The sequence below is a fragment of the Dermacentor albipictus genome, chromosome 7 (assembly GCF_038994185.2).
Source record: "Dermacentor albipictus isolate Rhodes 1998 colony chromosome 7, USDA_Dalb.pri_finalv2, whole genome shotgun sequence".
NCBI classification, from domain to species: Eukaryota; Metazoa; Arthropoda; class Arachnida; order Ixodida; family Ixodidae; genus Dermacentor; species Dermacentor albipictus.
In genome coordinates, this window is record NC_091827.1 from 20,924,128 (window position 1) to 20,937,953 (window position 13,826).

At 43.0% G+C, this 13,826-nt stretch overlaps 1 protein-coding gene across 6 annotated transcripts in view; it reads left to right on the forward strand.

The window, feature by feature from the left end:
* LOC139047735 (protein sprint-like) overlaps window positions 1–13,826 on the forward strand; it is a 42,133-nt gene that overhangs the window by 9,591 nt on the left and 18,716 nt on the right. For all 6 annotated transcript variants that reach the window (XM_070521750.1, XM_070521748.1, XM_070521746.1 and 3 more), the window contains exons 5-12: window positions 1,300–1,487; window positions 1,906–1,997; window positions 3,438–4,966; window positions 7,857–8,001; window positions 8,078–8,150; window positions 9,525–9,627; window positions 12,236–12,325; window positions 13,381–13,496. In XM_070521750.1, coding sequence (XP_070377851.1) covers window positions 1,300–1,487; window positions 1,906–1,997; window positions 3,438–4,966; window positions 7,857–8,001; window positions 8,078–8,150; window positions 9,525–9,627; window positions 12,236–12,325; window positions 13,381–13,496 — 2,336 coding nt within the window. The remainder of the gene's footprint in view (window positions 1–1,299; window positions 1,488–1,905; window positions 1,998–3,437; window positions 4,967–7,856; window positions 8,002–8,077; window positions 8,151–9,524; window positions 9,628–12,235; window positions 12,326–13,380; window positions 13,497–13,826) is intronic.

Here is a 13,826-nt window from a genome sequence, read left to right on the forward strand (position 1 = left end):
TTGATGACCGCAGAAATTTGCTGTCAAAATGCTGCAGCGAGGAAATGCGGCAGCAGCAGCAGTGGGTGAATTTACCTTCGTGTTTCCGCTTGCCTCAATGCAAACTACACCGCAAAGACACAGCGTAGCGGCGACTCCCTACATGTCGCAGATGGCTTTCAAGGAACAGCAGGAGTAGAATGTGTCCACCCTCCGTGCCCCCTCCCCCTTCCCAAATGTAATGCGCTTTGTCCCTGCCATCCTCCGTTGCATGCGCAAGATTTAGCCACGATCGCTGGCTCACACACGCACGCTTTCACATGCACATACAGCATATGGCTTGCAGCGACGATTTTTTTTGCCATTAACCTTCATATGGAAGTGTCCACATAATTGCTATCGCAATAAAATTTAACTGGAAGACTTGCAGTTGGCCGTGCCATGCAGCAAAGCAGTTCCTCGATATGAAACATAGGGAAATGTTGCAAGCCTTGCAGTAAACATTTGTTTGCTGCTGCATTTTACTGCAGTAACATTTTTTGCAGTTGTCAACAGATAACCAGGTGTCACTATGTCAGCTTGTTAGCTGGCTAGTGATGAATGGCATCAGTTGTTGGAGAAGCTTGAATTAGTGGTTGATCCTCAAGTTACGGGTTGGTGTTCATTGTTGTTGCTCTCAAAATTAGATGAAAAGGCAGCGTGCTCTAACTCACTGTTGCTTGGGCCCTTGATAAAATTGACGACAGACACAGCAGAATCGCAAGAACTGCAATGTTTCGGAGCACACATGCCACTTCCGGAGGCGATCGTTCTCACTTTTTACTCTGACAAGCATGTGTGTGACTTCGTAACCCATTTAAAAATCACTTCCAAGCGGGGATATAACGAACGTTATAAAAAACAAAATTTTACTTCTGCAAGTACACGTCGGCTGGCGCAGTGTCTTCCATGAGCGGCGCAGAAGGTCTCGAAAACAGTGCTTGAAATTTAAAGCTGAGAGTTGGGATAGTTGGTTCTGCATTAAGTGCAAAACGTTGGTTGCATATTGGTACTGCATTATGTGTCTGTGTTTTTTCTCTGCAAATACTTACAATGTGCTTAGCATTTGAAACCATAGTTAGCAGGCTAACTATGCCTATTGGGCCCGGTAGGGCAGAAGATAAGTCCTTAAGTTCTCAGATAAACCTTGTCCACAGAATACATGTAGATTCCATTTTATGTTGTAGGGCCCGCATGGTGTGGTATTGGCATTGCTGTCTCATATGCAAAGTGTGTGCTGCTTGTGAGGCGTGTAGCCCATAAACATTGATTTCTTGCCAGAACTTCATAGTGCGCCAGTCCAGCAAGAAAGGCACTCTGGCTCTGTCTGTACGACTTCCTGTTGATGCGGGGCCTTACATCGAGCACTACCTCATTGAAGCCACGGCCGAGGCAAAGCACTGCCTGGAAGGGTCCGAGAACCATTTTGCCTCAATACCTGTGCTCATCTGCCACTACTGCCAATGCTGGTAGGTGTTTGTTTTGCATAGCAGGCACTGCTGCATAGCCTCCTAGCAATTTAAACAAGCTCTTGCACTATAAATTAAGAATTGGTGTACTAAAAGCTTGTTACTACCACATTTACATGATGCTAATGTGCATTTGGCTGTAACACAGGCCCAATTTTCATGACGAGAAAGGGGAAAAGCGCAACTTTCTTGATTTCAGCATGCAGCTTGGCATAAATTCCCGCTTGCACAGCAAGCATTACTGTGACTTACCGACAAATTAACAGTTCATTACATTATAAAACTAGAATGTTCATTATGCATTTGCATCATGACACAAAAAGGGGCCTTGCTTCTTACGTGATTCCAATGTCCTCGGTCTTATTGCTCTAAAACAAAAAAGGGTCAACAAAAGTCATTTTTCTTTTTCTTTTTGCAGTGATGAATTACCTGTACAGCTGTGCCTCCCTGTGGTTTTGCTTGAGGCAACTACGCGGCAGGAGCTCTCTGCCTTGTCACTCCTGGGCCAAGGTACCTGTGCACAGCCACACATTCTCTTTCACTCCCAGTTCCCCTCCCCACGTGTAGGGTAGCAAACTGGACTCTGTCTGTCTGGTTAACCTCCCCCCCTCTCCCCCCCCCCAGCAGACTTGTTTTTGTGATGCATACTTCACTGTCACGAACCATTTTCAGTTCTATTGGGTAAACTGATTGCTTACACCACCTGATTTATCATTGACTTGCTGTTTGTACAATTAATTTAAAAAATCAGCTTTTGGCTCCAAATGAAATGTTTTTTCTTAGGAACTTAAACCGTTTGCTCAAAGTCTGATGTTACGATTAACAATGACTTCAGATGGTGCTGCACATACAGCCACCTTTCATTCACCTAATCTGCTTAGGGCTGCATTCACCAACCAACTTTAACTTAACGCTATAAGCCAATGGGAATTTATACAGATGCTGGCCACCACCTTTTTCGGTCAATGAGCGATTTGACACTGTTGTATTATATATAAAGCTAAGTGCACATTAATACACGCTGTATGAAAACAGTGTATATAATGGCAAGTTTGCGATGTTGTCCGTCTCTCATCTAGCAACATGTGTTGTCGTTTCTTTCTTCTTTTCTTTTTTTCTATTTAATAGCGTTGTGTTCGTGGTGCTGCAGGCATGTTGTGATGGGGTTCATGGCGACCAGTAAATTGCCATCTCTTTCAAACTGCCGAGTCTTCTCAGCCTGTTAAAAAATCGCCGCCAGATGGAAAGAAAGTGAAGTGCATAGAAAATGAAAGTGTAATGGCCCTACTATAAGATAGATGGCGCAGTGCACTTGTGAGTGCCATGGAATGCCTCGAAAACGGCGCTCAAAACCATCGTTAGCTGGCTAAAGATTCCCAATGGGTGCAATAGGGTATAAGTTAATGAGGCTCCACTGTATCAGTATTTAAGTACCACTGCTTTTCATAGCAGATTTTGAAAAGCAGCTCTTTCTGAGTGCAAACAAAAGATTTGGTAATTCAGGCTTTTGCTTGGTTTTAAAAAACAGTGCTTCAAACATGCAGAACTTTGTTTTTTTTTCTGCGACGTTTTGTAGGTATTTTGGAAGTACCGTGACAGTTACGAAAAACTTTTTGTGAGTGTTCGAAGTCATTGTAACAGCTGCCAATTTTCAGCAAACGTAAGAAAAAAAAACATTGCACCTGCATCACATCAGTGGCACATATTTACCCCTTTTTCTGATAGAAGCTTCTAAGGGCCTGCACACACATTTATTTCAACCAGCCATAATGTACCCAACTATTTAACGCCACATACAAGATATATTAAAAAGTCATTGCAGTAATCCTCAAGTAATAGTGCATGTGCAAACTATTATAGTCACTTTTAATTGGGACACTGCTGTTTATTGACATGCTTTCCAAGTGTTCTTGATGCACGTGGTGATCGTCCTCGCATGTGTGTTTTCAGAGTTGTGGGTGTCCAGCTTGCTCAAGTCTGCTCCGTCAAGTGCGGGGTCCAGCGTGTCGTGTGCCTCTTCTCAGGCATCTCCCAACCCAGACCATAACGCTAATGTCCATGTGTCAAGCTTTAAAAAGACCTTGCCTGTCAACCCAGTGGTCACCTCTCCAGTGGCTGCAGTCAGGCCTAACTTTCTTGCACTTCAGAATTCGACAGCTGACATTGGCGAATTGGCAGCTCAAGTTCCTGATTCCCCTTCCCCACCTGCAGAAAGTGAGGCTGGCTTTGTGTCTGAAGTGGCTGGCAGGTCAGCATTCTATGTGGGTGTGGACTCGACTCAAAATGCACCTAGCAAAGCTGCACCCAGCAAGGCTGCACCCAGCAAGGCTGCACCTAGCAAAGCTCCACCTAGCAAAGCTGCACCTAGCAAAGCTTCACCTAGCAAAGCTGCACCTAGCAAAGCGGCACCTGTTAAGTCTCCATCCAATAAGAACAAGCCGTCTCCTCCAGCGGAGGAGGAAAAGCCTCGGTGCCTCATGAAGCCATCACCACGCAGGCGGCGAAAACTCCCAGAGTCTTCACCTGAAACTTACTACTCCAGCAGTCTCGCTGACAAAATTAGCGACTATGAGGACATTTGGGGCACAGCCAATGGGCGTGGGAGCGACAGTCCTGCTCCTGTACTCTCCACCTTTAAGCCAGAAAGTCTCGTGTGCCAGTCCACACAGACAGAAGTACACGGTGGCTCCTTGCCCGAGGGACTCGATGTTGCTGGACAGATGCGGAGCTTGTCTCGTTCTATGCCTGGCATGGTTAAGGATAAAGCCCAGCCGGGACAGTTTTCCAGCCCTTTCTATAGTGAACCGGTGGACTCGCTGTTCCTTGTCGTGTCTTCTGCAGTTGAACCACTGCAGATTGATGAGGTGTCGCCGTCTGCATCAGCACACCGAGAACGACCCCTGATGCGGCATTCGGAACCTAATGTTCACTCTTTGCGAAGCAGTACACAGCGCTCTTCTGACCTGACTACCACGTTTGACGATACGAACTCGTGCACTTCGGACCACTTGTTGGCAGTGTCTGCACCCGCTTTGCATGGTAATTCAGGTGATGGACCTCCAAGTCGTTGTGGCCGGTCGTGGTCGGTAGACCCCTCTTGGAAATGGCTTGTATCAAGTGATGAGGATAACGACAGTACTGCTGGAGACTTGAAGTTTCCCACCGAGGACGTAGACGACTCCGAAGTTGGCGGGCTTGAGGAAAACGTGTCTACAGTGGAAGAGATCATTGGCATCTCCATGCCGGACTTGAGAGTGCCTCCAGCCCCTACGCTGACGGAAGGCAACGTGCTGAGAGCATCCCGTTATGACAACCTTGATGCAGTGTCGGTAGCTGAGAGTGTGGCTACTGACGGCAGCAGCAAGCACAACCATGGTGAGGACGATGCGTTAACAGAGTTCTGTGAACCTTGGGACAGTCTGCGATGGGAAAGGCTTCTACGATTGGTGGAGTCTTCTCCGGATGCCCCGGAAAGCAAGGTCAGCGATCTGGCATAAGCTACCAGATTTTTGTAGTGCGCAAAACGCAGGCATTTTGAATTTTTAGTCACTTTCGCCTGTATCTTTTTAATATGTCTGGACACATTTTGCTCAAATATATTGTAAGATCTCGCTTTTATATAAGGCTTCTTAGAAGATGAGGCAGTTGGTAATGAAACCAGTTAAGCGAGTGAGTGCGTCATAGTGTTTACAGAGGCAACCAGCCACACACAGGATGCCAGCAACGTTCAGCTGTTCCAGCTCATGCAATGTGTGAGAAAAGGGCCTTTATTTTACAGGGACAAAATAAATATTTGTCCTCTAGGAGCTGCAGCTACAGCTGTGTCACCTGTACGGGAAATGGGAACACAGCAATGTTATGGGAGAAATGCAGGAGTTTATATGCAGTGAGAAATTAGTTTCGTGTGTTTGAGATGTTACTTAAGTTGGAGAGACACATGCCAACGGGAGGGATCAATCTCGCGATCTTTCACATTGTGTGCCGTGCTCTCGTGATTCATCTGTGGTGTCGCCTGTTTCTTCCCCACTCCTCTCCTTTGCGTCTTTTTGGCTCTGTTGGTAGGCTTAACTACGATTGCTCTCTTAATGAAACCCTTGCTTCACTGTTTTCTGCCCGTCAGTAGCAGTTGACTTGTTTTAACCAGTCTGATGGCAACTGGCAATGTCTTGTGGTTAGAAATTGAAGCTTCCATCTCTTAACCCAGTAAGACTCAAACACAGTTCCATATCAAGGAAAATTAGAGCTTGTTCACATTTATTTCTGCCCGTTTGTACAAAATAATAATGACAGCTTACTTGAGTAAGAACTTTAGTGTAGTATCTAATTAGTTAGTTAATTAATTAAATAATAATGTGTTCGCAGTACTGTTCACATTTGCAAAGCGCACTCATATGCTGGAATGTGTGCTATAGGCTAGGTGTTAAGTTTTCTACGATTATGTCAAAATCTTAAGGTATTAAAATCAGTGGAACATAAATGGCACATTGGGCTGCAATGTTCTCACAAGCTTAAATCTCCATAAAGCTTGAATAATGAAAAACCTAATTTGTTAACTAGTTTATGAGTGTTAGTTGTACAGGTCTGTGTGGGCACCATGTGAAGGATTCATGGCCCAACTTTTCCCTTGTTGCAAGAACGTGTAGCCACTGTGAGATGTGCAATCATCTGGTTCTAACGTGCCATCGTTTGCCTAAGTCCCAGGCCTTATCTGGTTCAGAGGAGAAAAAAAAATTGGCAGACATTAACTATACTGTTGCTTGTGTATTCCTGCTGGGCTGTTTTTTATTTGTTGAATCCTTAAAAAAATGGCCCATGTCTGGCCAAGTGCATTAAAAAATTCTGAGTTGGCTTAGAAGGAAGAATTTTATGTGCCGTCCAGGAGCCTCTTCTGGCTTTTGCCAGGAAATCTGGGCTTTTACACTGGTCGTAAATCCTTTAAAAAAATTAAATTATGGGGTTTTACGTGCCAAAACCACTTTCTGATTATGAGGCACGCCGTAGTGGAGGGCTCCGGAAATTTCGACCACCTGGGGTTCATTAACGTGCACCTAAATCTAAGTACACGGGTGTTTTCGCATTTCGCCCCCATCAAAATGCGGCCGCTGTGGCCGGGATTCGATCCCGCGACCTTGTGCTCAGCAGCCCAACACCATAGCCACTGAGCAACCACAGCGGGTGGTCGTAAACCCTGCTCTTCATATGTGCCTTCCACTCCCGGCAGACTTTCTCCCTTTCCATACTTTGTATTAGCCAAAGTGATACTCATCAAGTAAAACATTTATTCAATCAGTCAATTCTAGCTGCACAGCTGACCTGACAGCCTCTTTTATGCAGTATAGTGAAAAAGTGTTTCTCTCATTTTTTTCCCCTCCAGTTTCAGCTGTATCAAATGCCTTCACATGCAAAATTTAATAAGTGTTAGTGGAAAAGGTGATCCTAAACCTGAAGCTTTTCAAGAGGGGGTGACTGCTGAATGTTGAAACAAACTTTCATGACCTGGATGGTGTAATGGCTGTTAAAAAAAATTCCAAATGGCCTCAGCAATGAAGAGTGCAGTTTGTTTACTGTATTTATTATCGGTTTTGGCAAATAAAGCGTTTCTTGCTCTGAATTTTAGGGGTGTGCGAATATTCAAAACTTTCAAATAATGAATAGAATAATGTCCTGTTCGATTCGATCTTCAAATCGAATAGTCGCTATTCGTCAATGCAAATATTTTTGTAATACTTTTCAAATACTTCGAAATGTCAACTGTGCCCAAATAAGCATAAAATTAGAGCAAAAGCACAGTAAATTTGTGCCCCCGCGGGCACAGTATAGGCATAAAACATGAGAACTTTCGTAGTGTAGTTGGCTACATCACTTAGGTAGCCATACTTTACAGGCTGTATAGCGATCATTCACTCTCTGAAGAGCCCTGTGCATGCGAAGGATGTACTTGTTGGCTCCTAATTCTCCATTTGTACTCTTATTGAACAATGCTTCACAACATACTAATAACAGAAACTTGCTAACTTTAAGAACACTGGGATGTGAACATTGTTTTGTATTACTTGTGATAGTGGCTATTCATTGTTCGAAAACTGTTTGCTATTTGATTCAATTCGATTTGCTTCTGGCACTATCCGATTCATATTCTATTCTGTCTCAAAAATCACTATTCGCACACCCTGTTGAACTTATTTGTCCTCTTCATGTATGCTTCATAAGAGAAAATAGTAGGAACTTGAGCATAACCTTCACTGGTTCTTGCTTTCTCTTTTTTTCTCTACTGGTCATTGAAGGTAAGAGATTAAGAGTAAATCAGTGTTCCTCCATAGAAGTGACATGCCTGAGCCTGATTGCAAGGTTTTGCCACTGTTCTTCTAGGCTGAAGAGTCAAAGATATCCACTGACTCCTTTGATACAGCCTCGGCAGTCAGTGGTGAGGACTTGCTCCTTTCTGAGTGTCCAACCCTGGCATTGGAGCATAAGCGGTCAAGTGGTTTTCAGGAACATCTGGATATGCTTCTAGGTCAGTATTTGAAGCATTACACTTTCGTAACACATAGCTCTCCATCGTGTTTGTAATCTTGTCCCTTGTCTTGTAGCTTCGAGGAAATTGGGAGGGCTGTACAAGAGGGACTCAACAGTGGGCTCCGATGTTAAGAGTTATATATTCAAGTAAGTTGACTCTGGATTTACTCAGTTTGAGCAGGCTGCATGGGTATACGAAGCATTCTCATTGCATGTAGGAGTTTAGCAAAGCACCTAATTGTGTAAAGACCTTCATTGAACAAAAGTTATTCTACATGGATCATTCTCGATGACGAAGTCCTCAGGGACAACTCTGCTTGCCTTAGCTATTGAACATGAACCTCTGTTAAATTTTTGGAGTTTCGTCTAAGTCAACAAAGTGGTTGTTATGAAAAGACACCTATATTTAGGCAAAATTAATTATAGCTTGGTGCAGTGTAAAACACGCTGTTGAGAAATTTTGCAGGAGTCATGCTCAGCTTCGAGGAAGTTGCAGTAGTGAACAAAAAAATTAAATTTTGCTCTTTGTGAAAAAACTTTCGTAGCTATGTTTAAAAAGGTGTCAGTTTTTCGTTCTTCTTTTAAGTTGTCCTACAGGATGCTTAATTTTGTTAGCAGGAGCAAAATTATGCATAACATACTGTTCATTACAGCTGTTGACTGCACCACACACGACTTTGTTAATCTCGTTTGCGTGCTGTGTTTTTCATGTGTGCGTACGAGTTTCTAATTTTTTCTCATTCTTTCATCTCTCATTATTTACAACACCTGGAGTAGCACGCCAAACTTGTCGCTAGGCCAGTCCCTCTGGTTATTATCAAACGATTTCTTTTGCTTGCGTTTTTTGCTATATGCTGGTCGACACATGTGGTTTCCTTGATATTTATTCATCAAATATGCAAGCTTTGGGGACATTAAGTAGGCTACGTGATGCGAATAACACGGCAGCGAGTGTTGAAGAAGCTATTGTCTGAGGCTAGTGGACTGGGATGATGCAGCGCAAAGTTTCTGACTGGTTTAGCTCCGAAGAGCAAAAATGCAGAATATAGGTATTTTCTTTTGTCCAACACTGTATATTCAACTCTTTCTGTACCTAAAGACAGCCTGAAATGTGTTACATTAGCAAGTTCTATTGCATTACTCATGACGCCACTTTATTTTTCAGCATTAATGCGAAATGGGCAGCTTTCTGAAGTACGAAACAATGTAGTCAGGTCATATGCAGTGAACAGCCCCACACATGAGTACAGATTTCATCGTCAAGAGCTGATAAGAAGGCTGAGAAGGATAAGACCAAAATAAAAGGCTATGAACGAAATGCAAGAAGGGGGACTCTCCAATTTCCAAAGCATGGTCCCCCCACCCCTCCCCACCCCCATAAAAAAAAGAGAAAAGAATCTTTGCATCTCCAATCTAAGGTGCATCTTCCAAGAAGCTGATTTCTCTTTTGCTCAGTCATTTACGTGTTACCATGATTATGACTGCACTAAGCCATGCTGAATATTACATTTTTTTCCTTAGATTGGTGCAAGAGAGGAACACAACGTTTGCCATGACAATAGAGAATTTCATCCAGTGCACACGCGAGAGCAGTGAAACATCTCCTGCTGTGGTCATGCGAAATGTGAGCATTTCCTGTTGGCCCTTTCCTTGTCGTGCTAGATTTTGTCAGCTACAGTGCAGTCCACTGTTAAAGGAAACACCCAAATGTGCAACTCTCGCGTTGCTGGTGCCCTAGCTGCAAGTGGCTATGGAAGCAATGTCGTCGCACTGCACAGATGTGTTGAAAGGTGTCGGAGCTATTGACTACAAGTTGCGTCTTGCGAATCCAGGCGATTGTACTGTTGCGAGAGAGGAAAATCTGGACAAGCTCTGCACTCAAGTGTCACCATTTAACAGTGGACCCCTTTGTACATGTGTACCATGCATAATTAATGTCCTATGGTTGGGATCACACCACTTGGCATTTTGCAGTTGCATAAGAATGTCAGACATTGTACTGCCATGTTCTTTGCATTTGTTTTTCTCATTAAGCTTGCAGTTTACTTCAGTAAGAGGTTATAGCAAGCATAAAGCAAGTGACACCTTAAGGGCCCATCGTCAAGTTTGGGCATTGTCAGGCAAGTGCAGTGTGTAGGTCGTGTGCTGACGATTGTGTGTGCGAGATAATACACTGCTGTATGCTGCGAAAACTGCTGAAATTTCAAACAAAAGCCCGTGCATCCTGTCTCTCGAGCAAGGCCCGCTTCCTGCCTGAGAGTCAATGTAACATGCATAACTGCCTCTATGTCAACGCACTGCCCAAAGTATACTGCCCTCATCACAAGTTTCTTTGGTAAATTATTCAATGTTACAGTAGTTATTTGTCTGATTGTTTCATTACACAGTTTAAAGTTCAGAGGAATACAAAACCTGTAAACCGAATGTCTACGAGTCCTCTTCATTTTTCTTTGTCCCGTAGCAAATAGTGACAAAATTCCTTGTCATCTTCTCGTTCCCTCACACGCTCATGCAAGCAGATAAGCAGTTTGTCCTCTAAATTAACTTGAAGTAACTTTTCTTTTTTATTTGTGCTAACATTCTTTGTGGCATCAGCTTACGCAGCTCAGGCAAGCGCAAACATGTGATCGTCGAGCATCGGATACGCTGTGGTTTTGCAAGGCACGGCTACTGTAAACATTAACTTGGGAAAGGTTCCGGTTTCGTACGCGAGAAACCTGCACTGCAAGTTAACCACGCTGCAACAAAGGAACAGATTGTACAGTTGGCAAGGCTCCTGATGTAAACGATATTAATATGGCTTCGACTTGGGCATGGAAGAATGGGGTAAAGGAATCTTGCTTGCGGAGGCTGTGCGAGGCAGTGGGAAAGCACCTGTTATGGGGAGGGTAGCTCACCTCTGGGCACCACAACTTCTCAGCTTTTAACAAACAAAGTTGCCATGCAAACTTGCCATGGGCCTCCCACTTTTGGAACTTTACTGTCGGCACCAACCACAGTTGACCCATGTGGCGCCAATGACTGCGTGAAGCGGTGCTTGGTCACGTGATGCGCATTCCCTGCTTTTGTCTGTCATGCAGATTGGCCTTTAACGAGTTGGCAATAACACACAGCAACCACCTGTCATAAAGGTGGAAAAATCCTCCTGTATTATGGAAGAAAATGGAAAGCAAAACTTTCTAAGCAATAGAAGATTGCTACGAATTAAGTACAGTATATGACCCACTATTAAACTGAAAGCCTCATTGGTATTTAGGACTTTGCTATCTCTTCAGCTTGAGAGGGAAGAAAGCACTTCATTTTATTCGACAGACATTCTATTGATAAAACATATTTTCCAGACTTTTTATATGAATTGAGTTTATCAGCGTTGGTGTACTAATTTGGTGTTCCCTTTAATAAGAGTAGAGCATACTATGGATCTTGATTCTTGTTATGTAATGTGAGTAGGATCCTTAGTTTGTGCAAACCCATATTTCTTGCGCAAAATTTGTAAGCATAAACATTTGAGTTAAGTTTTCTCATGTTTGATATTGGATTCGATGTTTCCCTTTCTTTCTTGATTTGATTTGATATTTTATTCGAAATCTACTATTCAATATTTGTACACCTCCTACTTTTAAGTATTCTGGTGGGCTACTTAAGACATGTGAAATCGGGGGGAGGTATGCAGATATGACAATGATGATCAAATGTGAGCAGAAAAATTGTGCTACCTCCTATGAACTTTTGTGATGAGGGATAAGCTGTGCGGCAAAGAAGTGCAGTACTTCTGAAGCTAGTTGCATGAAGTTAAATGTCTGAACTGGGCTACATATAAAAAAGAGAATAACCTTAATATGCCCAATGTATCATATATGCTACACTGAGTTTGATACTTCAAAATTGAGTTTTTAAGCACTGGAAGCTAAAGGCATAGCCGATAGTTGTGTTAGGCTATAGCCTATTATTTTTACATGCTAGAGCAAGTTTTTGGATAACTTCAGTCAGCCGATTACAAATTGATCAGTTCTGTACTAATTCAATTTTAACACGAGTAACTTTCTTTTCTCATAAATGTACTATTTATGGCCAGAAATAAAGGCAAATAAGTGGTTCTAATATTTATTATTGATGTGGAACTGTGTTTTGGCATTACAGGTTTAAAATTATGTCTGGTGATGCGATCAGCTTATTATTATTATTTTTTTTAACCAGATCCCAAATGTGCCTGTTGGCTATGCTTTTTGCAGATCCGGCAGTTCATGAGTGGCATGAAGAACTATCTACTCAAGCATGGAGAAGGTCAGTTCGAGCAACTGGTGCAAGAAGAACAGTCCAAGGTAAGTCCTGTACAAGGCTTGTTGTACCAGTCAGTCTTGAACATGCGTAGAAGTTGCTGAGGTTGTTCTGCAGTAAGCCACTTCTGTTGCTGTCATCTGAAGTTAGTGATAAATTGGGTGCCAATTCCTGCAACTGCCCATTAACTAATTCTGTTCTGCTGTTGCAATGTTCTTGAGCTTGTCACTTGCAGTACGCTATGCACGGAGTACAGGAAAATGGCAAGTGTATTTAAAAAGGACATGTGTCCTTGATGTAAAAGCTTTATGCGAAAATCTAAATTTGAAGAATTGCAGTTTATAGCCCTTGAAAAACATATCTGCCAAAAATATGTATATTTATATTGGCAAAGTACAGTGCCAAATAACATCAAGAGTGCTGTTATTTCCGATGCAGTAAAGCTAGCCCAGCTGAAATTCTTCAAGGACATTGGACAGCATATGGCACACAAATAATATCACTGACAGAAATGTATGCATGCTTGATATCGGCACTTTGAAATTCCGATGCAGTATTGCCAGCCCAGCTGAAATTCTTCAATGACATTGGACAGCATATAGCACACAAATAATATCACTGACAGAAATGTAGAAATGCTTGATATCGGCACTTTGAAGTGCCTGTCGAACCTAGGAAGGTGCTAGTGCTACCAATCACCAGTCATATCTGCTGCAAAGCGACTTGCTAGAGAAGAAAATTCTCACATGCTCTACATTCATGTGTTCCTTTCAACAGTGGGCCGCGGTGTGCCAAGCACCTTTCTGTTAAGTGCAGAGCTACTAGCCATGTTGCTGATTTTGCTGGCTCTCTTCGTGTTATGATGAACATGCTGTAAAAAGCTTCAGGAGTTCGATTTATTTTTGTCGCTCTCAGATATTCAGAAAAGTAAACAAATAAATGTCAAAGGTAATGTTGTTTGACAATTAAAGCTGATCACAGTTCATGAAAGACTGCAGCTACTGAAAGTCTCCAGCAGCATTGACACGTTCGGAATCGTAGTGTTATGAGCCTGGTACCATGTTGTGGAGTGAACCTTTGCTGATGCTCCTTCTTCTAGCTGAAACCAGATGAGTTCATGAACATTGATGCAATCATCGAAGTGTCACTGCATCGCCTGGTCATCAAGCCTCTGCGGCGCTACCTGTACCAGCTTTTTGTCAAGCAATACACGCAGTGAGTGCCCTGTTTTTATTGTTAAGAGTTTAATTATGGGAATTAACAACCAGAAGTGCTTGCAATCTATAAAAACACGTGCCTGGGGGAAGGGGGGGGGAGCACAAAGGGGCTTTGAAGCAAGGGGGCTTTGAATTAATTCATACCACCTGGCATTCTTTAATGTGCACCCAAGGCACACATTCTCGTAATGAAGCGATACCAACTCATTCAGTTCATTGCTTATCTTCGAGTTAACTGTAGCAGTCTGTTTGGCAGCACAGTTAAGCCAAACAGGCCAAATGAATAAGGTTTGACATGTCAGAATGTCAACCACCAGTATTTTCAAAT